At 31.0% G+C, this 27,491-nt stretch overlaps 1 protein-coding gene across 2 annotated transcripts; it reads left to right on the forward strand.

Annotated features, from left to right (window-relative positions):
- Nucleotides 1–3,117: 3,117 nt before the first annotated feature.
- On the forward strand, nucleotides 3,118–27,186 carry LOC119671963 (tumor necrosis factor receptor superfamily member wengen). Of its 2 annotated transcripts, none has more exons than XM_038082877.1 (6): nucleotides 3,118–3,283; nucleotides 14,180–14,656; nucleotides 14,715–14,831; nucleotides 14,890–15,097; nucleotides 23,508–23,645; nucleotides 26,942–27,186. In XM_038082877.1, exons 2-6 carry the CDS (start codon nucleotides 14,183–14,185, stop codon nucleotides 27,028–27,030), a joined length of 1,026 nt encoding a protein of 341 aa, XP_037938805.1. In that variant the 5' UTR covers nucleotides 3,118–3,283; nucleotides 14,180–14,182; the 3' UTR covers nucleotides 27,031–27,186. The 2 variants fall into 2 exon arrangements, with proteins under 2 accessions (XP_037938805.1, XP_037938804.1); XM_038082876.1 differs by lacking the exon at nucleotides 3,118–3,283 and adding an exon at nucleotides 3,542–4,294 and having other exon boundaries at nucleotides 26,942–27,030.
- The last annotated feature ends 305 nt before the right edge of the window (nucleotides 27,187–27,491 follow it).

Consider the following 27,491-nt stretch of genomic DNA (forward strand, 5'->3'; position numbering starts at 1 on the left):
TATAAAGTAAAAATTTTAGATATAGCTACTATATATAAGATAACTATAATATTCGGTATATAATGAGAAAATAAATGTGAAAGTAACTAAGTGTAGAAGAAAGTTCTCCTCATTTTCTTAGTTCGTAAAAAATATTAAATCATAATATTAAGGATGTTTAGCATTAGGTGTTTACATAAAAATATGGGCTATATATACACTAAATAATTTCAAACTTTTGTATATGAACAGATTGACATACATGCATTAAAAACATTTTTAACTAAATGTAAATTATTTGAAAGTTGCTATATGTACTTGTAATTGTACTGGTTTTATACTAATATATTGTTACATTACTGAATATAATAATTTTTATTTTATCAGTTTGTTCGAAGTATCTTTCATTCGATAAGTTTGATAAGTTTGATAAGATTGATAGAATAGTTTGATAAACGTAGCTTCATATTAAATACTTAGCCTGGCTTAGATACTTAATGTATTTAGAATATTTTGAATCCATATTTGTCAGTTGTTTAATATTTACATTATGATTCGTAAAAAAAGACAAATCAATAATTACACATTTGCTTTTCTGGATGCCTTCGTTTTGAGTACTTGATTTTTAGTACAGCAAAAAGAACTAAAATAGATATTGACTGAAGACAGACGTTATCAAAGGAATGAAAAAGTGTCTGAATAACGTTAAATAATATAAAATATGTAGTTCCTTGAAAAAAAAAAATTTAGAAATTCTCTATGTAAACTAGGTCCTTAACATCATTAACTAAAGTAATTAAATCATACATTGAAAATATTCTCATTATCAACGTAACTTACTTTATTCTAGATATATTCATCACATGAACAGTTTATCGCCAATCAATAATTAGCTTACAAAAGTTCAATTTTAAATAATTCTTTTACAAACAAACATACAATCAAACTTTTACGAAACTCTTGTTTATTTTTTAAGTGTACATAATGATTGCATTGTTATTATTGCTTCTTGACTGATGTCTTTTTATATTTTTATATTTTTATTTTTTTGATAACAAAAGAAGGGACCTAGAATCTTCTAACTTTTGAACTTCTTAAACCTACTGTTGACAATATATTGTAATATGTTCAATATATGAAATTAAGCTTAATTGAACAAATTCACTGATCTGTTCTTTTTTTATCATGATTGGTAATGATTTAACATCATTTTAATGTTAAGCCGTAGCACATTCTTTCCCTTCATTTACCTACTTTTACAGATTTTTCAGTGGCGTGTTTAGAAAGTTTGGTAAACTTCAAAGATACATTGTATACGCATATTTTTTAATATATTCCCATCTTGGCACAATTCAGGCTACGCTACTCAGTAGAGATAACCATTTATTAAGCATAAACAATTACAAAAGTATCATTACTACTAAGTTACTTTTTTAAAAATTCTCAAATACAGAAGAAATTTTAAAATTAGCTGTTCCCTGTAATGTTCAGTGCAACATGGACCTCTTACATTCTAATCATAGTACTGTATTTCAATAAAAGAAGTTAATCTGTTTAACTATGATTTCTTCTAAACTGAAATTGAGGTGCCTAGGCCTGTATTTTATTATGATAACTTTGTGGATATAAGAGACTTTTCGCATATTCGGCAATAACTGTCCTGCCACAATTTATGTCCGGAAATAGTCATGTGTTTTATAATTATTTGTTACATATGGATTCAGGGTTTATTTGATTACTTTTCAGATTCTATCCGATTAGACTAAAAAAACATAACTATAAGAACTGGATTCTTATTTAAAATAACGAAAAATGGAAATTTTCAAAGTCACTTATATTGAATAAAACTATTTTCCTTAAAACTACTATTTTCCTAAACTACTGTTCAAAAACCTTTTTATATAACTTTTTAGCAAAAATTCAATTTTTGTTTGACTGATTTTTATATTAGATATGTTATGCAGTGACTTTCAGAATAGTGCGTTTGAATGTTTGAATCTCAATGTAAATAACTCTGATGTCTCTTTCTCGAACACAAATAGGTTTGATTTTTAGAATTACAATTGGGCAGACTGCAGCTTAGTTTAATTGCTTCTCTTTATAGTAATCCACTTCTCTTTATAGTAAAAAGTCTAAAAATCTGGTTTGTGACCTGATTGGCGGACGTGGTAAGATTTAATAAATTCCTGAAGAAAGTGGTGATAAATCTATTATCCTATGTAACTGGTAGGAACAGGAGCTGTTAAAGCCCTGCTATACGGTGGGTACTATGCTTCACAAATTCTTCAATATTTTCATTCTTCGTTATTCGACATGACCAGAAATCCATGCTGAAGCTATCATTGAACTACTATTCCAAACATATTTGCGATTTTATTTGATAGTGTTTAAAGTTTATTCACATTGTTTTCAAGAGTAAGTTGGAGCAAAAAATCTTGATGTACTACAAAAACAGATGGGTCAAAATGTTCTTCCGTACCTCTGCATTAAACTATAAGTAAGAATCCTGCTTTTAACTATGAGATCATATACCATATAATGAAAATCGAGTATACTTATATTGCCAAATTTCAATATTGATTTATGTTTAAGACTAGAGCTGTTATTACGTATGGTTCATAATGTCATTAATTTGAAATCGGTTTAACTAATCTTCAGATTAATCTATCTTTCAGATTTTTCGATCTTTCAGATCTATAGTCATTCCTTTACATAATTTTTTAATTCATGAAAGATGTTGAAATAAAGTTTGCAAAGAATACCAAGTATGAAATATTTATTATTCCTTGACATATAAATTTCGCCATTATATTTAAATTGAGTCTTTGAATTAATTTATTAGAAATGCAAATATACATAAGACGACTGAAATCAAGTGTTGTGTCAGTCATTTAAAATTTTAAATATTTTTCTTTCATGTTCAACACTGACTGAATATATTTAGAGAGATCACTTAGCACGGTTCTCATGTTTGACGCTAAAATTGCATATCGAAAACATTTTGAAAAATGTATCTACTGGATACACTGCGCTTATGTGAAGTTGAGAATAATATTTAAGTATTGCCAGTGTGAAATAATGATCCCACAGACGATAGTGTACTTAATATTTTTTACTTTAAACGCGAAGACTTGTTGAATGAACACTTCAGTCTTATTTCAAACTCGACGGAGGAGAGATCGAATTTTGTAAATAAAGTCACTTGCGAAACAAGTTATACACTCTATATATACTAACACTGTTCAAAATTATATTATGTTTTAAATTTTATAATTTCGAATTATATAAAATTAATTTAATTAAAGTAAGTTGGAAAGATTTTGTCTACCATAATTTATTCTAAATACATTTAATAAACAAACGCCATAAGTTATTGGAAAATTTATATTAAATTTTGTGCAAATTTAAAAATAAATCGAAAAATAAAAAAAATTAAATTAAATCAAAAATTTTCTATATAACGAAATTAAATAAAAAAAGGTTAAAAAATCAGAAACAAAGATTTCCTTTGATCTGCGAACATTGCGCTTTAATTGAAGTTAAAAATGATAGAAGCGAAAATATAATTTTGTACAAAAAAGATTATAAAAACAAAGTGCAGAAGTTAAAAGACATCAGATAAAAAATGGCAAACATCGCCAATGACTGTAATGCAATAAACTGCAATAAAAGGATTACCACTGTTCGCTGAACAAAAGTGTATCTGTTAAGTGATTATGTGTATCTGTTAAATGCAGTTGATGAGTATCTTCGCATCTACGTATCTTGGTATCTTGGTTTGTGTTGTTTCTTGTTATCTGTTATCGAATGCAACAAGTTCTAGTTTCAGTTCCTTAATGATGCATGATAAATCTGTGGTCATAATGAATTGATTTATGTATTTTTTATATATGGGGAAGAAACTGTGCTACCACAATCATTATCATCCCCATCAACTTCATCATCGTCATTATGATTGCTGTCAATTACTGTGCTTTCGAAGTGAATGTGTATTCAGTAAACTCAATTTGAATTAAGCGACGGCGGTATCTCGCATCGGCGAAAAACGAACTGATTTTCAGTGATTGTGAATGATGTAGTGAAGTGTGTTAAAGCGGAATAGCCAAGAATTAAATTATATCTAATAATAAAAATACTTAATAGCGTTCAGAAGCATAGCCAAGATTCAAAATTCGGAGATTAGCTCATTCCAAACTTTACAACTGAAAAACGATTTAAAGTTTTAACTTTGATCTAGAAATCAACGATGGTATATACATTGCCACATCAACATTTTGCCATATTAACTCTATCGAGTTGTCTACTTATCTAACAAGTAAGATATATCTGATATTGCTTATTGTTGTATTAAACATATTCAAAATATGGGTTTTTTTTTGTGAATAGTATATTTAGTTTATATTTAAGGATTAATACTCTTAAATGTGATTTTAGGCCCTCAATAAATGGATAAAGTATGGCTTTTAAAATATCGGTGTCTCTTTCTCTCTCTTTGAGGTATTCACTCGTTTTTATAGAAGATACTTATGAGTTATCTGTTGTCTATAATTAACAAGTATAAAAATGCTTGTCTGAAAAATACCAATAAGAGTATATTTTAACATTGAAATAAATATGTTTTCTACAGAAATTTTTTCACATTTTTATTGCATTTTTAGTGCAATTAGATAGCACTTTTTTATTTATCATTGGTTTTTTTTTTAATTCAAAGTCAAAATTCAAAGTTAGCTGACACTTTTTCCTCCAATTGTCTAAGAACCATGTTATATAGACGTTATATTAATATCGTCGAACATCATATATAATTTTGCTTTTCAATTTTTTAATTTACACTGTAAATAACAACAACTGTGATGATAGACCATTTAAATCTTATTTTTATTTTTATTTATATTTATATTTATTTTTTATAGAAAAAAATTGTTTTGTTGACATTTATAGTAATTTAGTCACAGAAAAGTTTTAATTGCTTGCAAAGCTTGAAATAATTAATTCCTATTTTGGGTCGCATGAGTTATAATTGTGTTTTCAACTACACAGTTTTGAGCATTCACATATGATGAGTTCAAATGTTTTGATATCCATTTTCTATTTTTAGAAGGGACAGATACTGGTCTCTGAAATTTTTGTTAAAAAGCATCTAAAACAGTATCTTTCTTGTACCATAAAACAAATCCAGTGATCATGTTGATATCCTCTCTGATCAGTACAAGGTGTCTTTAAAGACTGTTGATGAATCTCTTAATTTGTATTTACCATAGACTCTAATAGTTTTCATTTTAAGGTTCCTCCCATATTGAAAAGCGATAATTGCTCCGATAGTTAGACCGTTTAGCTGTTATAGATTATATTGATTGTCTCCCATTTTGTCGTTTCCGTTTGTTTCTGTTTAACACACAAAAAAAAATCTTATAGAGTTTATTTAGCTTGCATATATTTATTGAGCATCATCTCTAGAATTCTAAATGTTTTGATAATGGCAAGACACTGATTAAGCATTAAACGACTTTCAGCAAAAGAGTATAGAACTAAATAATTTCAATTTTATTTTTAACCTATTGAATATGGACTAATTATGTCTAAATCTGAAGTTGAGGTTTTTATGTGTTAGGGAATTTTCAGATTCTTTTAGTTTTTTTAGCATACGCCTCTTATACTCGTATATGTATGGGACGTAATTTATTTGAATAAATAAATAAATCAAATTTTGATTTTTTTCATTTTTAAAACATAAGGATAAACATTTTTCAGGGGTGTATTATTGATAATAAATTTTGTTTCGTTTTTGAACGTTCTATGCTTTAGAATATCCAATATTATCAAATATGTCAGAGTATTGAGAGATTATCATATGCAGTGTTTATGAATGTGAAAGCGGAAGAACAGCATCAAAACTTTAAGTAAAGTTCAGTATAAGAAGTCATATGTTTAATATTTGTCGTAATAGAGCACACGGTTATGCAATATACATTAAAGTATGGGCATGACAAGTGTGAGTCTTGTATTTTTAACAGTATAAATAATTAATACTTTGACTAGGATAGTTTAAGGCTGTTGGTGTAAAAAGACAGTTCAGACAGTTTTAAAAAAAATCATCCCAATGATTTACTAATGCATTGTTTGTGTACGTATCGTAGACTACCTTTTCATAGATATCTAGTAGTTTTACAAATCTGGCAAGTAAACAAACTACAAGATAACATATATTATATTTGATTTTCTAGACAAAACTGAAGATCATGTGTTAAATCATTATTTAAAAAGAGGCCTTCACATTATACATTAATGAAAAAAGCGGTATAGTTTTTCAAATTTAACATAATATCTGGCAAATAGAATTATGTGTGCATATAATAGCCTCTCAGATATAAAAGCTTTAAGCTTTTATTTAGTTTTGATATCTCATATTTATTCAACTCGTATATTGTGATGATAAAAGTAATAGGTTTATTCATTAATTCATTCTAAGTTTGATTAATTCATTAAAAACATTCGAAATACCTAATTTAGAACCTACAGTGTTCACTTTTTTCTTTGAGTGTACTACTCTTACAGGATTTTGTAAGTTTACGTTTTGCTTAATTACGGAAAAATCGTAGTAATCCTACCAGCATAGTAACTGCTCGCGGGCGTAGAAACGAGCATTCTGAAGACGACTTGGAACTAATTTGCAAATCTTTTGCCACATGTCACGATGCGATGCTCACACAAACAAGGCGGAGGTGTATCTAGCCCATTTGAATGTAAAAGTTCAATTTTCTGAAATGAAAACAGTGTGGCATTCAAATTGTTTAAATATTTTCGAATTAAAAGAAATTTACACAAATAAATTTTTATACATATATTAATTGGAATAACTTAAATTTAATGGTTTGTTCCTTATATACCATTTATAATTCTATCTAATCCATAGCTACTGCCACGCGAGTAGCCAAAATTTTTTGAAATTTCAGTCCGATCTCAATTACTTGATCGCAGCACCTAAATCAATTGATCGAGATACAAAAGAAAAGATACGTATCATAAAATTTTTTGTATTTACACACAAATTTTAATTGGCAAAAAACCAAATATTTTCAGCAAATTTTAATTAGTGCGCGCGGCTATGTTCGTACTAATCGAAATAATAAATTTGCAAATAATTTGTTCTGTCAGCCTGCCAAATGACACAAAAAATAGCCTTAATGGAACAAAATAACATTGAAATGCATAAATCCATTAGAATGGGTCTCCATTCTCAACGTCTTGGCGACTCTAAAAATTTGTTTTCGTTTTGTTATTCAAATTAAATTTGACTGTTTAGTAAACATACTTCAAACAGACTTTTCTCATTAAATCTTTTTCGCTTTGATAGCTCACACCTATGAATGAGGGTATGCAGTCTAGGGTTTTTGCTCATCTGGCTATTGTTTGAAGAGCAGAAAATCAAGTCACTGTATTATGGTAAAATTTGAAGAAAGTTAGATTTATGTATAAGCATTTCTTCTGTAATTCCAAACATTATTCTAAAAGTCCCCACAGGTACGGCTAACACGATTTTAAAAAAAGTTCGATTCAATAAGTTTTAATGTACGTTATGCTCTCTTTAGTGATATATTATATATACACACATATTTGTAATTAAACGTTAAATATATTTCAATATATTCGAAAGTAATATACATTGTGACCGGAAATTTAAAATAAAACGCAAAATTCTTAATCTTCATCAATATTTATTTTATCTCCTTCAAAATATGCTCCATTAGAAGCGATACACAAATGCCAACGTTTCTTCCAATCATAAAAACATTTTTTATAGGCGCTTTCCGGTATGGCTTTGAGTTCCCTCTGCGAATTCTGTTTTACGTCTTCTATGGATTCAAAACGCGTTCCTCTGAGTGGTAATTTGAGTGTGGGAAACAGGAAAAAGTCACACGGTGCAAGATCAGGTGAATACGGTGGCTGTTCGATGGTATTTATTGAATGTTTGGCCTTAAAATCTTTGATAATGTTGGCTCGGTGCGAGGGAGCATTATCGTCATGAAAAATCCATGAATTATCCTTCCACAATTGAGGCCGTTTACGGCGGATATTTTCACGCAAACGTCTTAAAACAGTCAAATAATAGGCTTTATTGACTGTTTGTCCTTCAGGGACGAATTCATGATGCACCACACCACGAATATCGAAGAAAACAATCAGCATTGCCTTGATTTTCGAGCGACTTTGGCGTGGTTTTTTCGGTTTCGGCTCGTCTTTTCCTCTCCATTCCGATGATTGTTGGCTTGTTTGCATGTCGTACTCGTAGACCCATGTCTCGTCACCCGTTATGATGCGTTCCATGAAAGTTGGATCGGAATTGGCACGATCAAGCATGTCTAACGAGACCTGTCCACGATGGTGTTTTTGGAACAAATTGAGGTGAATCGGAAAAAGCCGAGCGTTGACACGTCGCATACACAAATTGTCCACCAAAATCAAACGAGCCATCTCACGACCGATGCCTAGCTCTCGTGCTATCTCTCTAACACTCACATGAGGATTTTTGAACACGATTTCCTTTGCCTTTTCAATGTTTTCGTCGGTGGTAGAGGTCGAAGGTCGTCCAGAACGCGGCATGTCTTCGACGGTCGTACGACAGTCCTGAAAGGCTTTGTACCACTCATAAACTTGAGTTTTCGATAAAACTGATTCCCCATAAGCCTTTTGTAGCATTCGCAACGATTCTGCACACGAAAATTCGTTCGAAACACAAAATTTGATGCAAACTCTTTGATCAATATTTTTTTCCATTGTTTTTTCGCAACGCACTACTGAGGTGAACTGGTTTCAACAGCTGCCGTAAACGAACTGTTCTGACAGATCGCGCTCATTTTTGGCATAGTAATTAAGGACAGTGCTGCCAAACTACATAAACTTAAAATATCGAAAAATATACAGCGCGCGAATTTTAAATGAGAATTTCCGAAAACTTTTCGGTCACAATGTATGTGTATAATAAAAATTAAAGACGGCAAACACGATTTTAAAAAAAGTTCGATTCAATAAGTTTTAATGTACGGTATGCTCTCTTTAATGATATATTATATATACACACATATTTGTACTTAAACGTTGAATATATTTCAATATATTCGAAAGTAATCTATGTGTATAATAAAAATGAAAGAATTAAAGAATAAATGAGTACCTTAGTTGCTACATTGTACTACCATTGAATATTAGTTATACTGATTATTTCTATAATTTATAGTGTGTTAGGCCTCTTTGTAAAATATATATATATATAAAATAATTTATTTTTGTGTGAGTAAATTAATTTATTTAACAATCCTCTCTTTCCTATAACAACTATACAGATGGTTGAACAACAAGAAGCGGAGTTTAAGCCGGCGTCTACTGTGCTGAGCTTCATATAATAGAGTGGCCTAAACTTCTTAACCACTATAGCGTGTTTTACGCGAAGTTTTTCTATTAAAAAGGCAATGAAATTTGTTGCATTAAAAGTACAAAAAATAATAGTTTGGATTATGATAGGGTTCGGAGTCCTAAGGTCCCAGTAGGGTCCGCTAATAGTGTTAACAATAAATGTTATAATATCATCTACCCAGTTTAGAAATATTAATAATTTTGGATGGGAAAATGAGGTCTAAAAGATGTCTATAAGGTCTATATTGAATTATTGCAAATTTAATAAATGAAATTTGTAGTTTTTTCGTAAATACAAATATAAAAATTGTTTATATATCCATGAAATTACATCATCGGTCTATGGTCTGTTTTTAAAAATATAAAGGTAGGTGTTTCAAACTAACATATAATATAATTTAATTTGTTAAATTATTCCTCCCTAATCAATTGGATTTATTTTAGATTAAAAGTTCTTTAATTCGATAAGTCAATACTGGTTGGTTAATAGAATTTATTATCGGAAAGATATATAACAAAATTGAGTGTGAAATGCGTATCGGTGCGGTATTCGTTCTGTTATGCGCCCTTCCTTTTCTTAGGTGATCTCACCCATTTCAGGTCTCATTGCCAGTCTATCTATCTCTCTGAGCTATATATTTAATCATCTCAATTACAGATATATTTTACTCACCTAAAAAGTAAATAACCTTACGTCAAAAACAAATATGTTGAACTATAAAAAATTCTAAGTCAAAAAATAAAATTTGAAATGGATTGGAGAACCCCTCACTCGTGTAGCTTTAAATTATTATGTCAGAGATGGTGCGGGATTAGTTGTACTCGTATGTTAAGTATTATTATTTCATATTGTTGTTGTTGTTGCTGTCATTGTTGCAAATACTCATGCATTATTTAAAACGCGACGACGGGCAACAAAAATTTTCAACTGAGACCGCTGACAGTGACTGCAATTTACGATTAAATCTGCTTGTTGCGCTTATGTAGCGCTAATTGAGGCCCCTGCGATATGAGGACGATCCGCATCTGCCGCGCAGCAGTTTCATCTCAAAGATGCTGCCGTTGCAGCAAGAAAATTAAAAACAAAAAAACATAAAACGAGAAAATGATTAAAAAACAATTTTCATTAATGTGTACAGAAAAATTCAAAATTAAATTTTTTGTTTACAAATTCGTTTTATTTGTGCTCTGCTATTTTCATTTTTCCCACTTTTTAATTTTTTTTTCAATTTAATTTTTATTTTACAATGAATTTATTTATTCAACTACAACATCTGGGACAGTGCTTTTATTTTTGGATTTTTACTTCAAATTTGTTGTTTTAGCCCTTTTTGTTGCATCAAGCGGCAGAGGCGGGGCAAAAAGCGCGCTCAAGAGTACTCAGATTTGTAGTTTATTATTTTTAGAACAACAAATTTCCAACAATTTTCTTAAAAAATTTCTCTAAATTTATGTTTGGCAACTCATCAAAATTGTTGTACTTATTTCAATTAAAAATTTTTTTACTCGTTAGAGATATCAAGTGAAACCGAAGTATTCCAAGCTCAGCTATAGCTAATGGTTCGAGGGCCGTTTTCCAAATGTAAGCCGTAGGTTTCTTAGTTTCCTTTTTTCTTCAAAAAGTGTTAAGTTTAGTGGATAAAATGCTTTTGAATTGTTCATTATTCTATTATGTACGTTATTATGTTATTATTTTCACACAATTCTGCATACATTGTGGTTCCTAAGTACTGGCAGTTTCTTGGTTTTAATGAGACATATCAGTGAGATTTTTAGCTATTAATTTTCCTAACAGTTTCCAAGCCATTTACAATATGTATGTATGTATAAATATTTAAACTTCTACTCTCGTATATGTTTAAGGTTACCTATGTACATTCATATTTATGTGCATGTAATTACATTATCTTTGATATGTAACAGTTCCCATGTTGTTGATAGGGTTTGTACGTATATGGAGACTAAAACGAGCCATTTAAGTCAATACATAAAAAAAAAAATGAGCAAGCAATGTCACTCCATCACGTGTCAGACAGTTGTGTAAAGTAAAAATTTACAGAACCGGAACAGTATCTGAATATAAAGAGGAAATGTAAGTCTCAACTCTTTTGCAATTAAGACAACATACGAAGTACGCAAGATATTAAAACTAATAGACGGTTAGAATAAAATACTATAAATTAAAAGCCACAACAATAAATTGAAACCTTGAAAACAATTTCCCATTGTTTCAATTATTCACCAATATTAAAATTTTCAAAGCAAAAAACCGTCACGTCAGATACAATAAAAGTGCAAAGAGACGACAAGTTTTTGATCATTTTTTCTCGTTTGCAGAGTCAAAACTCAAAAGAATTGTAAACAATTGATCAATCAAAAAAAAATTATTTTTATTTAAAATAATTGTTTTTGTTTTACTGTAAATAATTACATCAGTAAAGTGGTTTTAATGAATGCACTCTGCGAGGCTACTGGTGCGCGATCGTCTTAACTTTCGATGTACCTACAGCCAACTAATCGATTGCGTGGTAGAATTGAAGTCATCGGACTTCAAAGTGTCAACACTTTAATTTCTAAATAATAATCGATTATCTATTTAATACAATAACAGTTATTCAAAGACCTGTGCGTAAAAATATTTAAAGTGTTTTTTTTCTTCTTCTTCTTGCGTTGTCATGATGTTTCTGTTGATAATATCGCGACAAAAACAATGACGACGATGACAGTTTTTAGTGCCGGTGGTGGTCATTGTGGCTAATTTTAATTAAACATTTCTTCCTGTTGTTTTCACATTTTGTACTTCGGTTCAGATATATTTGTTGTTGTTTCTGTATTCGAATTAGTGGATTTTAAATGAATGTTTTATATTTTTTCCTTCCCTACGTAACTAACGTTAAGCAATTCCAAGCGATTTTGTTCACTACACAAACACTCAGTAGCGGATTTGAGTAAATTCCAAGCAGTGTGAATGCGCATATATTAAATTATTTATTATATTATAACAAAGAGAGCATCCACAAAAAATTTTTTTTTGAATTAATCTACTATTTTTTTTTTTTGAAAATAACACTTTCTTCTTATTTTATTTTTTCGTGTCCATCCATTTCTTTAACTGACACTAGCAGAAGAAATAGAGAAGTGCTTGAATACCCACTATCAATAAGACATGTTTTTTCCCAATTTCAGCATCCATCTATTTTCTTTTTAATCAAACAATTTTCCTTTTCTGGAAAATTTGAAACAACTACAATATATGATTTTGAGAGAATTATTTATAAGTAATATTCAAGTCCTCGCAGTAATATTATAGCAACTATAAAAAGACGTTTTCCATATATTTAAAATTACCCGTAATTAGCGGCTTTAGGTTACTGAAATGCAAGTTGAACCGTCAATGAATCGTCAAACGGAAGTAGTTGTAGCACTTGCTTGATAGATTCGTATAAGTGCCGCCATATTTAGGCAGTCGAAGCTGAAGCTCATTATGCGCTTAGAAATTGTAAAACCGATCGCACCGAGCATTTGCAGTGACAAGAGACAATGTTTGCGTTTTCATTTGAATACGAAAATGATGATCGCAAGCGATTTGTTTGTGATTGGATTGAAATGTGACTTGACTTTTTTGCTGTGCAGTTTTTCTAGTTTTTTCTTTTTTCTTTTTGCTATTTTACGTTTGACAATTGGCCTGCTATGCTAAGTGATCAGCACTGTTATCAGCCTTAAGTGGATGTCCATATATGTGCGCGCGCAATTTCATTTCAAAATGGACGGGGAAATCCATCACCATAACGCAGTAGCAGTAGCAGCAGCACAGTTCAGTATTGTGAGGTCAGTTACTCGATTTGCACGACTCAATATGCAACACTGTGCGCGGCACACTATGAAAAGTGCAGAGCTTCACTTCGGGCAGTTTAGGCAACTCAGGTTGTACTAATAATTTTTACCCTTTTGGCAATATTTTTGCAGTTCAACTGAATAAATATAACAGTTAACCGGCAATTTGACTGCAAATGCCATTCTTTTTCTATCTTTTTCGTTTTTTTTGTTATTTCTTGATTTATGCTGAGTGGATTTTTGCTTAGTACGCGAGTGACGTGGCAACAAATGCTAAAATAAAACCGAAAGCCATAGATACCCAAACATAAATCTGTTCAACTGATAGCGAGTATCATCGCTACCGAAATCACACAAATTAAACTAAATTAAATTAGTAACAAAAAATGCGCGTACCACCGCCATGTTGACGATTTCAACGAATTTATCTGTACTTTCATCTTTTTGTTTCAACGATGCTTCACTCAAAGTTTGACGCAGAAATGTCAAGAGAACGACCCTCGGCCCTCATTCTTCTGTGTTACACAGACGCAAGAGTGCAATGTCATTTCGAAGACTTCATTTGAATTTGCATTTTAATGTGTTTGGGAAAACGTTTAACGTTCTCAGCTGAAATGGACACCATTTGATTTGAAGTTATTTATGGGTGCAATTGCAATGAAGTTGAGTACTCGTTAAATATCTATGTGATACTATTGTCATGATGGTTACACTAGTTCGAAGTTCGAATCTAAGGCGATAGCGGCGTCAATAAAACTAGTTCACATGGGAAAATTTAACCCTCACATGACAGCTTGTGTATAAGCTATTCATATTATTTCTATCTATAATATGATAACAATGGTTAATTCTCAGTTGAGAAAACTTCACTAATAAAGACGTTTTAATTTTAGATATATTTTAAGAACGGGGTCTTTTGTGATGACAAATGTTTATACCATTCTTATATTTGCAGATTATGTCGAATCGAAGTACATATACAACACATAAATATTCTACAACGGGTAAGGCAGAGCCCCCATTAGCAACACCCCTAATCGATCCACTTAGCATACAAACGGCGCAACGTTTAGCTTGGCAAATTTCGGAAGATTACTATTCAAAAGCCAACACATCACGAAGCAGACGAAAAAGATTTAGCCAACTTACTATTAACGATTTTGAGGCCCCCGCAAATCACACAACAGTAGACGACAATTGTTCTGCGAATATTATCCAAAATAGAAGGAAATGCAATCGATTAAAACGACCTGCGTTTTCTTATTTAAATGCTGTAACAACAATCTCCCGCTATCATCTCACAACGTTAACTGTTTATATAGTTTTATTTTTTTTCATCGGCACTTGTTCAATTTGTACCGCATCGCCGTGCGACTCGCAAAGTTGGTGGGATCCAGTGAAAGATAAGTGCATTTCCTGCACAGTGTGTCAAGTACGAACACTAGTTTTTGTTCTTTATTCTTAATATGTAAATAAATTTTTAACTGCAGGGTGAAATGATACCTTTACGGCCATGCCAATTACATCGGGATACTATTTGCGGCTCTATTTACGATCTAAAAATAGATTGGGTTGTTTTAGCAAAAACAGAGCCTAATTGGAAAGAGGTTAGTCAACAGGATTTACTTTGTATTAACATGTTTTTATAAGCTTGTGTTATTTCAGCGTCGAAAGTCCGAGGAGTTGGATATGGAGCAGCAACTAACACCGGAAGAGCTATTGCAATTGCACGAGGAGTCCATTTCATTGGATTGGCAGACTGGAGCTCTATTCATAGCGGTACTAGCTTGCTTGCTATTCTTCATAGTAGCGGCATGCATATTGATGCAACACATGAAGCAGTGGCGGCGCATGGAACGACGTTTGGATCAAGGTAAGCGCCTTTGTTATAAAAGTATTTACACTTTTTATTTAAAAAAAAATCAGCAGTGACTTCAGTGAAGTTTTATGACAACAATTTTTAATGATTGCGGTAGAAAAATTGATTTTATAATATAAACGTGTACCATAATTTGTGGTTTTTAATCGTGGTTTTTATGGGTTTATGAGCTTAATTGCAATCGTAAAACTGCTACCGAATACCAAACTTGTAGATTCGGTATTATACATATTTGAATTCGTATGTATGTATAAACACACATATTCAGATAAATACAAACGTAATATAGTAATATTTAGATTTTTATTTAGAAAAGCGTAGCAATAATAACCATCCACTTATTTGAAGTTTTTTAATCCATTATAAGTCTTCACATTTAATTCATATTTATAACAATTAAATCCAATGGACAAACAATTCATAGATATATATGTATAAACACATTATTCACACAATAATTTTTTTCCTGTTTGGAAAATTTTTTTTCTTGCCTTTGCAAATGTAAACAAACAACAAATGTCCTATGTCATAGAAATGTAGTTTCGGTTGTCATGAGTGTAAATAGACAATGGACAGTAGCAATTCTCAGTGTCAAGATCGTAGAGATACCATTACGCTCAGGTAACAGAAAGGCAGTCTCAACTCGATAGAAATTAATATTCCTGCCATAATTCGTGGATAAATTTTACTTGCTCACGCGCAGGGCTACCAGAACGACCAAGAGATAAACGTCTAAAGTAAATCATTTTTATCAATGTGGCATGGGTAACATCAAATCAAACAGTAAACATTTTTTATATTTAGAAAAGACATAAAAACTTATTTATCTGCGGATTTATTAATTTATTACGTATGCATATATTTATATAAAATATCTATCAAAATTGTCAGAGGAGCGCAACTTTTCTATAGAAATCGCACAGAAAAAGCAAGAACATTTTCATTGCCAATACTACGTAGCCTGCGAGTGGAATTGCCGCTGGATTGCTATTATTTAAATGTTGTTCATGTGGCAATTTGTGCTGCCAGAGTTGCTTTTATTGTTGCTGTTGCTGCTGTTGCTGCTGTTTTACGCATTTGCGACAGGCATAATTAATTAGTTACGTAGAAAACTTTTCATTTTTTGAGTTATTTTGCGTTATTTTTGCGGTGATCAGTGTTCAATGTTCAGTGTTCGGTATCGAAAAGGTCTGTAGGTTGTTGTCGTAGTTCGTCTGCATAACCTGGCTTCATGCCGCCTGCCTGCGGGTCACTTAGTATTCTGTAGACATAAAAATTTTTAGATGCTGATACTAAAACGATTCGGTTTAGCTTAGCATAAACACCGAATGCGTTCGTTTCAAGGAGTCCCTCAAACATCACCCTCCACATAATATGTCCCAAGATTATACAATATATGTAGATACATATACCATATGTATATATAAAATTAAATCTTTTTTTAATTATTAATAAAAATTTATGCTCTGCTGGTAGTTTGTGTTGTAGCTGAAGTAGAACAGACATCAAAATATTCAGGCGGCAACTTTTGGTCAAAACTAAGCTATCTCCAAGTAAAATCTAAAACAAATTGGGTGTGTTTCGTGCTCAAAAAAATGTGCACACATCTGACAATGCCAAAAAAAATTAAATATATTATAAAAAATATTTGAGTAGTAGCAAATCATAATTCGCACGTACAAAAATTGATGTAAGACGCCACTTTGTGGTTTGTTAATGTGCCAATTTCGGTTAAAGTTACGATTGTAAAATTTCAATTATGGTTTCACAATTATAATTATAATTAGGACATAGAGACATTCTTGTTAAATGCAAACCCAGATAAGTTAGTTAAAACAATAAAAAGAAGACATTGACAATTTACTGTTTTCTTTGCAAGAGCTGGTTTATCTTAATTTTTTATAAAGCTGTCCTTATAAAATGTATTCGTCCGTTAATTGTGGGTTTACTAACATATCATTGTGTTTATGATAATTACGTATTGTATAGGGTCTCAACGGCATACGTTATGATACCGACATCCTTAAGCCGAGTTTGCTGTGGATTCGAATGTAACGCCTGTCTGGTTGGGTTGCCGCAATTTATCGCCACCTATCTACACATAAATAATCAATATCACAGTTGTGCAGTACTATGTCGGAAGCTCTATATAAATTAGTCTCATCTGAATAATATCGAAATTTTTTTAAAACATTAACATGATTTTCAAGCTCACGACATATATGAAGATATTTCTCAACAATATCATGATAGATCATTTAGCTTAAGTGAGATAAGCTTACTATAAACCTCATAAAGTTAAATACTGGATTCCAATGTCGGACTATTTTTATATGAAACTCAACTATTATAACAAAATTATAAACATAACATAATATTAATATATTTATATTCTAAAATGGAGCATTGTGCGTAATTAATAATTTTTAAACCTTCAACAACATATATTAAAAATGCGAAATAAATGTTTTTGTTATTAAAATTTGGTTTCCTATCAAACATTTACGATATAATAAAATTGTCAAGATTGAAATTATGAATTGCGAAAAAAAAATTCAAGTACTCGTACATGAACCTTACAGTTTTAGACTACGCTAGTGTTTAGTTAAGGAGTATATATAAGACGAAGAGAACAGCCAAAGTCATTGGAGTTTCCTCTAACAACTCGCGTTATTTATAGACACCCACACATGCCAATAGCAACAACATGCTGCAGGCACAGTGGCTTGTGCTTTTGCACCTTAGTAATTCTTCGCATGTTCAGTGGGAGTTGCTTTCCAAAGCACTTAATACAACGTGAACAGTCTCGATTTGTTTTTTCAACGAAATCTTTTTTAATCTTTTCTGTTTATTAAAAAATCATATTTCTTCGTGTTCCAGCTGTTCACTTGTTTTTTCACAGAAGACTAGAACTATTTATGTTGTTTTTTGGTTTATTCTCGTTCGGGTTCTTGTTTTTATTTTAAAAACAAAATTTCTTTTTACATTATTTTTATTATTTCGATTTCGAGTTGTTGGAATTGTTTTCTGTAAATTTTGACTTTTGCCGGAGCATGTGAAAAAATATGAACTTAAGATAAATGTGCATTTCCACCCACTAAAACTAATATTTTCCGTTCTGACTTTTCATTCATGGTGTAGACAATGTTTTTGTTTGAATTTTCTATATAATTTATGTGCTGTTTTGATATGGAATTGATTCATTTACTTGAAAGGCAATCATTTTGGATTAAAAAGATCGTCTCTTATGTTGATGAACACTATTGGGTGCCTCTGATCGGACAAGTGTTAGGTGTTGGTTGGTAAAGTTTATGTTGTTTATAAATGGATGCGTAGTATTTTATTAAAAGTTTTATTAATCTTTTTCAAAATGAGGTTGTTGCTTATGAAAGGATGATTGATTTTTGAATAATGAAATCACTCATGAGCTTTATGAAGAGAAGTCTGCAAAACAATTTCCAGCATAGCGAACTATAAAGATAGCTTCATTTCAATTATGAAGAGTTCGTCTTAGTTTTCAGTAGGTAGAACGCATCAAAAGCCCCAACGTTAGAGTTAACGCACTAAACCAGTTTTGAATGTGTTGTGAAAAGAAAGCCAGCAGTTCAGAAAAGGCCAACTTTTGAAATCACGTTTGAGTAATCAAGCGATAAAATATAAAAAGTTAATATATGAATTTCCAAATTTATTTAAGCTAAAAGTGTGAACGAAAATGAAAAAAAATGTTAGATATTACGACTGGAGCGGTTTATATATTCAATTTGTGTTATTGTCTGTTATGTTCTGTAAGTTTTGTTTATATAGTTTCTTTTTCTATAATTTTAAAAAACACTATTCAAAAATTTAAAAGTGCCTGTACTTTCATAATACCTACATAAACATAATATTGCTTGAAATTTTCACGAAAGTTGAATTTTAAAAAATTCCTCATAGAAACGGAAACGTTAGATCCTCAATAAATATGTCAATAATAACGCCAATTTATAGGAAAATTTCAAATATTATATATTGCATAAATGCATATAAAAAAAATTTAATGAAATATCCAAATGTATACGTAGATAGAATTTCTTTTTCAATAAGGAAACAAAAGTCACGTACATCAAAAACGACAACGGACGCCCTTAACAATTTTGAACTGAAAAGAATTTTAACTCAAGGACAATATATGTGTATAATAACAGAAATATAATGAAATTTAAATAATAATGTATGAAAGCGGAACTATAAAAAACTACAAGGTAACATGCCAGTCAAAATGAATGAAAATTTGCTTCCGGACGAGCTGGAAAACGCAATCGCCACAAATTAAAATTACTCACGAAAACCACAAACCACAAACCACAGCAAGAAAATGCTTGTATCCTAAAAAAAAGAAAAACTATTTTAATAATGTCACAAATGTGTGCTATGTGCATTATTTTCCTATAAAATGATCTTATTACAAAAACAAGAAGGGAAACATCATAGCGACACACGACGAAGAGCCCATATATCATGCGTCACTTATACATGGACGCGTAGGTAAACCTCTTGATATAAATTTGATATACTCAAGAAATAGAAAAAAATCGAATTATGAGGAAATGGAAAATGAAATGGGTGCAATCGGAAGTCGTCATCGTCTAACAATCGATGTTGTATGCAGCCGATGATCACACTGATCGCGACAGCGCATATAGTATAGATTGTGATCGTAATCAAATCTTGTGTATTTGACGCTATGACAATTAAAGTTGTGGGGTTGAGCTGCACCGTTGATGGAAAAGTTGTCATTTACGTTATTACTTTAATGTGTGATACTTAAAATAATAGTGGAATAAAGAGTTAAAAAATTTATTGCTCAGCTGTTTCCTGACATTGCGGTTAGGTTATGCCGAAGAAGTAGTATGTTGTTCTTGTAATTTTTTTCTTTCTATTTCACTGTTCTAAATATAGCTAAGAACCTATCAAGCAAAGAGTTCTCTTTATTCGAGCTGAAAATAGACATGTGGCATCGGAGTGCTTATGTGCTGCATACATGTGGCACAACGAAAGAGTACAGTTTATTGATGTAAAATTAATGTTGATGGATTACGTTATTTGTGTATGTCAAATTAGAAAGACATTTTAACCGAATGATTTAGAATTTTGGCACAGCTGGAGAATAGTTTCAAGATATCATTTTAATTGAAAAATGTGTAAAGCCTTTTGAAGCATAACTATAGCACAATAATAAATATATAAGTATGTAAATAAATCGCTGCTTACGAGTATATAACATATAACATTATTTTCAAAAGTAATTTATATTATATAACGTTATAAAAAATATTTATACAATATTAATAGCTAAGATCGATAAGTATTTTGAGAAAATTTGAGAAAAGTTGATCTAGTTCTATCTATATTTAAAAATAAACCATTTAAGCTTCATATGGATTAAGTATTAATATAGTTTCAAATATAGATTTTTAACATCATGCTAGTGAGATGTGACTAGTCAATGTAGTAGGGAACGATGTATATTATTTTTATACTATTATAAGTAAAAAAATGTGATTATTTTCTATTACAGCACATAACACTTCACAGAAATAATGTTTTTTTATTAATATTTACACACTATAAACTTCAAATTCGGATAGTTGCGAATCCAAAACTAAAAAATTTGATTCTAAAATATACATAACTGATGGCATATGACATAACTGATGTTAATATATTTAAAGTGCAAAAAGTTAAGTTTTTTTGTAATGAAAATTCTTTCAAAACATTAATATATGCGAGCATTTTTATTCAGAAAACTGCTCTTTTATCTCTTATAAGTTAAAAAGTTGTTTTTACAATTTATTTACAATAACTCTTATACAATAAAAATTAAATGTAGTTAAATTCCATCAATATCAAATATCAGTTTCAGAATTCTATAAAGCTTTAGTTAAGATATGTCACGCCTACAATCAAAAATGGATAAAGTATTCATTCTTCATGATAACTTCTCACTGTTTAATACGATTGTAGTACTAAATGGCTAATAGGTAGGCATGCTGAGCGGATACAGGTTCTTTCAACGATCACTGTCACAGTTATGCTTACATGTTCTGTTGTTTTTGAAGGTGTGTAGTATAGGTTTCGACTTTCTTAAACGTTTATTAGACATTTCTCGTTATTTCAATATAACACAATGCTTTTTCAGACTAGAATAGGAGCATCTCTATCCAAAATTTCAACATCCAGCTGGCGTCTTTTAAAACTACTCTGCGGTATGACATATAATTGATTCGGGTCTAAATTAGACTTTAATGAAATGGATTGCTATTGGCACTCTAGCAGGACGTAACTTTGGTATCATGAAAATTATGTTTAATCTTAAATCTTTAATACGACTTTTACGTAATAAAACGACACGATTCAATTTTAATGTAGGTATGTATATGTTAATATATGTAATAACTATCCTGAGTTAGAAATCGTACTGAAAGCTCTAAGTAAATGTTTCTTCCCTTCCGTATACATACAAGATCCCATTAAAGTTGGCCTTTTCGGTGCCCAATATGTTTTCCTTCAGTTTGGCGTGGCCAATGCGTTGCGCAAATATTTACTTAACAAGTTTATAATGTTCAGAACATTTTGCGAACAAGTCCATACCAAAATCGTACATGTTTAATGTTCGCATTAATTGCAGTACTTAAAAAGAACAATCTTAAGAACATAAAATATTACAAAGTTTAAAAAACAGAATGCCACAAACATCTCGCAATGATAGAAAGTGTTAAAATAAACTTCCTTTTTCCATGAACCCCATTGAGAATCAGGCCGAACATACCCGAGTACACAGATCTCATCATGGATCAGCAACAACACAATAACAACAACAACGCTTGAACACTGATTGCTAAGCTAATTTTCATATTTTGTATTTCGTATCTTTTGTTTAACAAATAAAAAAGTGAAATTAATAAAAATAATTTTGAAATAATTGAACAGCGCAAATTTGAAAGCAATTTCAAAATATGTTTTTGTTTTTTCATTTTGAACGGTTTTTTCTTTTGAGATTTACGGTCTCAGTATATGAGAAATGTTTAGATTGAGTACGCACGTATCGGCAATTTACCTATGGACGCGTATGCGAATATCTCACAGATTTATAGCTTCGCACACAGCCACTGAGATTGTTTGCAGGAACCTTCGCAGCCGTGGCAGAGTGTATAGTAGCTATTGCACGCGCACATGTAGGAAAATAAATTTTTTTATAAGGAAATCAACGGCAACGACAACAACAACAACAACAACAACTGTTATATTCTGCAGTACTTTGGCATAGCTGTTGTTTAGTCGATCAGTGTTCAGATAGTCAGTTTATAAATAAATTATCTATAAATTAACTCAGTGCGAATGGAAGATTTTGTTTACGTTGCACAAAATCATTTTAACGGACAAAACTGACGGACGGACAGCGAACGGGAAAAAAATGAAAGCAACATGGAAGGAAAACTGCGTCAATATTTAAAGGCATTGAGCCAAAATCAACCTTCCGATTATTTTTTTAATTTTTTCCTTTTATTGTTAATTTTAATTTGTTTATAAGAAGATTGAAAATGTTTTGTATATTCTTTAGATTTTTAATGGTATTTTAATATTTTCTGTGAAATTGTTTGAAAGTTTTTTACTCTTTCGAGGGACGAGCTCTCAAAAGTTTAACTTCCAATTCACAAGGAAGAAAATGAAATGCATTTAAATATCTAAAAATCTTTGCTGTGAATCCCAAAATTAATGAAGTGTCCCGTGCCTAATTTCTAAAGAGCAAAATATGGTCTTAGGCACAAAAGAGCTATATGTGGCTATTCGGTTTGCCCTTCATTGACGAATTTAGCAAAGATAGACCGTGGTTCCGATGCTCTCAAATACATGATAATTGACTTATTATATTGTTTAATTTGCAGTGTAATATGTTTTTCTTATTGTTTAATAAAATGAGAGAAACCGCCAAGTTGTGTGAATATTGCGCATATTCACACAACAAATAATAACATTCTCGAACCCTTAGTGGCTTGTTGGTGTGGAAACTGATTTGACATCACTTGGAATATGATTTTAAAACAGTTGTGAGAAACCGTGAAGACGGAAGGAATGTTGTAGGAAACACAAGGTGATAGGAGTACTGAAGCGGAGTACTGTGACTACAGATATTTTGTGCTCCCACCGTCGTTATAATACTACTGTTATCCGCTACATGCTTAATCTTACATGCTTAATTTTATCTTTAATTTATATAATTTATGCTTCTATAATATTTCTCTATTAGCAAGTATAATAGTATATAAAAAAGGGTATTGAATTCTGTTAATGACTTCATTTCTAGATTTTTATTTTTTAATTTTTATTTCTTTTCCCTAATTCTTTCTCTCTCTAACTATTGCAGATGTGGAAGAATTATCAACAAAACTTATGGCAAAATTAGCAGAAGTACAAAGTATTGAGGGTGGAACGTTCTTCATTGGCAATGCTGACGCTTTAAGGGTTCCAACGACATTTCAGCCACAACATGTGTTGTTACCGGGTAAGTTCCATGCATTAGCTAATGCCAAGATAAATGATGCCAACACATAAAAATTGAAAACAAAAATGACAGAATCTAAAAATAATTTTTCGTATATTTAAATGCAGAAAAGAAAAAACGAAATGCATACATCGTGTGTGGAGAAGTGTGTGTATGTGTAGTATTTTTAAAATCCTTGATCACATTTTCTATTCTGGAGCTGCCACATTGACACTTAAATGTTGTAAAACAGTGGGTGACTGAGCAAACGATTTTTTTCTATACTCTTATATCTCATATCTCTCCTCTTCGTATTGACTTACAGGTAGTTTCTCCATTTCTTCTTCTTTTTATTGTTTCCATTTCAATAGTTTAGAAAATAATGCCAGATCCACTTAAGAATAGATTTTTTAAAGTGGCACGAACAAACCAACAACAATGACTAATACTTAAAGTATCTAATGTGTTTGTCGGATTTAATTGTTTTTGTGTTTATTTAGTGTATGACATTAGTTGAAGCACTTAAGCACCCTTCCAGGGCATGTCTGATATAATAGTGAGGGCGTCATACGTTCACTACGGGGTGCTTCGTTTCAAGAAGTTTCGTATGTGGAAAGTGTTAAAATTTGCATATTAATGAAGTTAAATGAATTCGTGCCATAAATAAAGATTTTACTGTTTTTCGTAAGGCGTTTAAAGTCATTTTCAGTACTTTAAAAATTATTCTTGGCTGCCTCTGGTGCCGCTCAAGTTGAATAGCTTTCGATAGCAGCGAATCGGGCGCCTTTACTGATGTCGTCTAGTCAATTTAACAAAAAAACCTCATCAAAAGTTGCCATTGAACTTAGCACACTAAAAAAATGTATTTACAGGCGAAAGCATCAAGTGGTGTATAATTTTAATTTTTCAATTGATTGGTAAAATTTGCTTGTGAGAGTTGCAATTGGCTCCTTTACAACTTCAGGCAATCGCTAGTTGCTTGTCAGTTTCAAGTTGCCTTCAATTGTCTTAGTGTGAACTTTTATTACTAATTCGAGGCTTATTGACGCGTGATTTATGGATCGTGTTGACGCGTCAAAATTTTGATTCTCCTTTATTTTCGCAGTTATTTATAAATACTTCAGCAGTAAAGGAGTGGAGTAGCCTTTTCATTACCCACTTAACTGCTGTAACCAACATTAATATCACGGGTAATAAGTGTGAGTGAATTATATTCGCCACACATTTGCCTCATAAATCACTGTGAACGTTTCTGTTTTGTTTAAAGTATCTTTTTCTCCAAATTTCATTACTTTGTTTATTGTTTTTGGAAAGATATTCGTATTATTTTGCAGATCACGTTCACTTATTTTTGACAAAAATCCATACTGATGTGACTGCAAATGATATTATCAGAAATAAATGAAAATTTCAGCACAAATATTTGATATGACTTTTCTATTAAATTTACTCAGGTATTCAAGATATATACAACTATTGTAGAGTGTGTTGTAGGAACTTATGCTTTTAATGGTGAAGAGCTCTGCAACCGTAGTAGATCTGTGGGCTACAATGGACTCTAACTGAACATAAGACGTCCAGTCTTTGAAATGAGGCAAGAACGTCCCTCGTTCAGGACTTGTAATTAACAGTTTCATATTCGATTATACAGATTGCAATTTGGATAATGTGCTTAATTTGGTATGCTCCAACAAATTCTTTTGATTTTTTGTATTTAAATAACATATTTTTTTGGTTTATTTTTTTTGGTATATGCAAATTTATTGTCATTAATATTCACCAAAGAAGGGTTATAAATATTTCAAAAGAATACTGTAAACTGTCTGTTTAACCTGACAGCGTACGTCAAAATGTGTGGCATTAAGGCATCCTTGTCCAAAACATGTTTGTTGGTTTTTGGACTCAAATTTATGAGAAGTTAGTATTGAAAAAAGAATCACTTTATTTTTTAAAAACAGTGGCTGCAAATGAGATTTTTTTAAATTTTACAAGAAAAATTGTCCAATGAACTCTTAATCTAATATTTAAGTAGTAAAATTTGATGTATGTTTTATAAATTCTATTTATGACAAAAAAATATACATTCCATTCCATTGTGACTTATACCTCGAACACAAGATGCAGATTATAATGCTTCAGTTAGCCGTGATACAGTAATTTTGAAACTAGAAATTAGCTTTAATCACTATGGAGTGTTTGGAATGATGTTATAATTTTGTGCTTACATGGATTTGTTATTTCCTAAATTTATTGATTAGTGAAACGTTTACTGCAGTGGTGAGCGATACTTGTTTAACGATGTTATCAATTACTTTCCGAATGTATATCCGGTCGCTTTTGAAACAAGAAGTATCTCTCAGATAGTCTGCCTTCAGTTCGACAATTCAATGATCGATTCTCCGGTAATCTAGTGTTTATTTTTCAACATAGCTTGCTTTTAGCTCCATATATATGAGTCTATGTGTAGCATTTTCCTATATTTTTTCTCTTATCCCTTTCATATAAGAGGTTTGCTTAACGTTCTCAAAATAAACGTTTATTTTAGTGTTGATCTTTTCATCTGACCTATATCTCTTACTGTGGAACCTATCTTCAAGTTCGAAAACAAGATATAATCGCAAAGGGCCAAATCAGAAGAATATGCTATACGGAGTGAGAGTTCATAGCTAATTTATGAATTTTACCATGGCAACTGTACATATGGGCACGCGTGCATTGTCTTAATCCAAGAGTACTGTCTAGATGTCTGCACCTTGCTCAAACTTTTACAGTAGTCTATGAACAGGTGGTAGTTGACAACAGCAGTGTTGCGTTTAAAGTTTGTACACGGTGGTCGTTGGTGGTATAGGTAAATTTAGGTTACTGTTGTTGTCCATTCTCTTGGACTATTTGCTAATCCATTGTTATGCCATTTATAGATAAATTGTCTTCATAACTTTTTATTTTCAAAATTATCCTCATTTGTTACTATAGCTCGATATGTTATTTGACATCAGCATCTCATAATTATAAAGTTTTGAGTAGTCTTAGTTGTTAGAGTAGATGATATTCGCTCTTTTCATCTTCTTCTGTTACATTTAACATTTTAATGGAATTAGTCAGTGTTCCATTGTTACTTCTTCTAGTAAAGATATAGAACTGCTACTTCTTCTGTATACTTGTTTTTAATTTAGGTATTTAAGTAGTTTAATAATTTCTTTGTACGAATTTTAACGCCAAAAAATTGTTTTTGATGCATAAGAAGTATATGAATAGGGTTTTCCATTACAACCAATACTTTTTTTAAATTGTTTTATGAACGTTTTCTTAAATTTCAGAAAAATCGGTTAAACAACATGAACGGCGTCTGCTGAAGACATTGCAGCCCGGTAATGTCTACATCGAGGAAAATGGTTCAAAAGGTTGAACATTTGTGTTGGACCCATAAAATGGCTTTTGATAACGCAACGAGTTCGAAGCAGAGCTCGAACGAGTCAAACGGAAATCAAAGTGAATACATATACATTATATGAATTATTAAATGAAAGAAATATATACTTAAACCTATTAAGAGTAATAAGATAATGAATAAAATTTAAAAAAAAATGGGAAAACAAAAAGAAATGCAAAATAAACAAACAACGGAAGTAATTAAAAGTTTATGTGTACAAAATAATAATTAAAAATTGTTAACTCGTTGTAAATTACTCGAAATAATAATTAAAAAATTATTAGGAAATTTATATTAAACAAAATACTCAATTTCTTGATCGAAAAAGTGAAAGAAGGCAAAGGTTTGGAACTGTGGCAGAGTAAAATAATTTTCATAAAGGCTATTTAATATTATTAATTCATAATATAATATAAAATATATTGAGATATAAACTG

Source organism: Teleopsis dalmanni, chromosome 1 (assembly GCF_002237135.1).
Source record: "Teleopsis dalmanni isolate 2A chromosome 1, ASM223713v2, whole genome shotgun sequence".
Taxonomy (NCBI): Eukaryota; Metazoa; Arthropoda; class Insecta; order Diptera; family Diopsidae; genus Teleopsis; species Teleopsis dalmanni.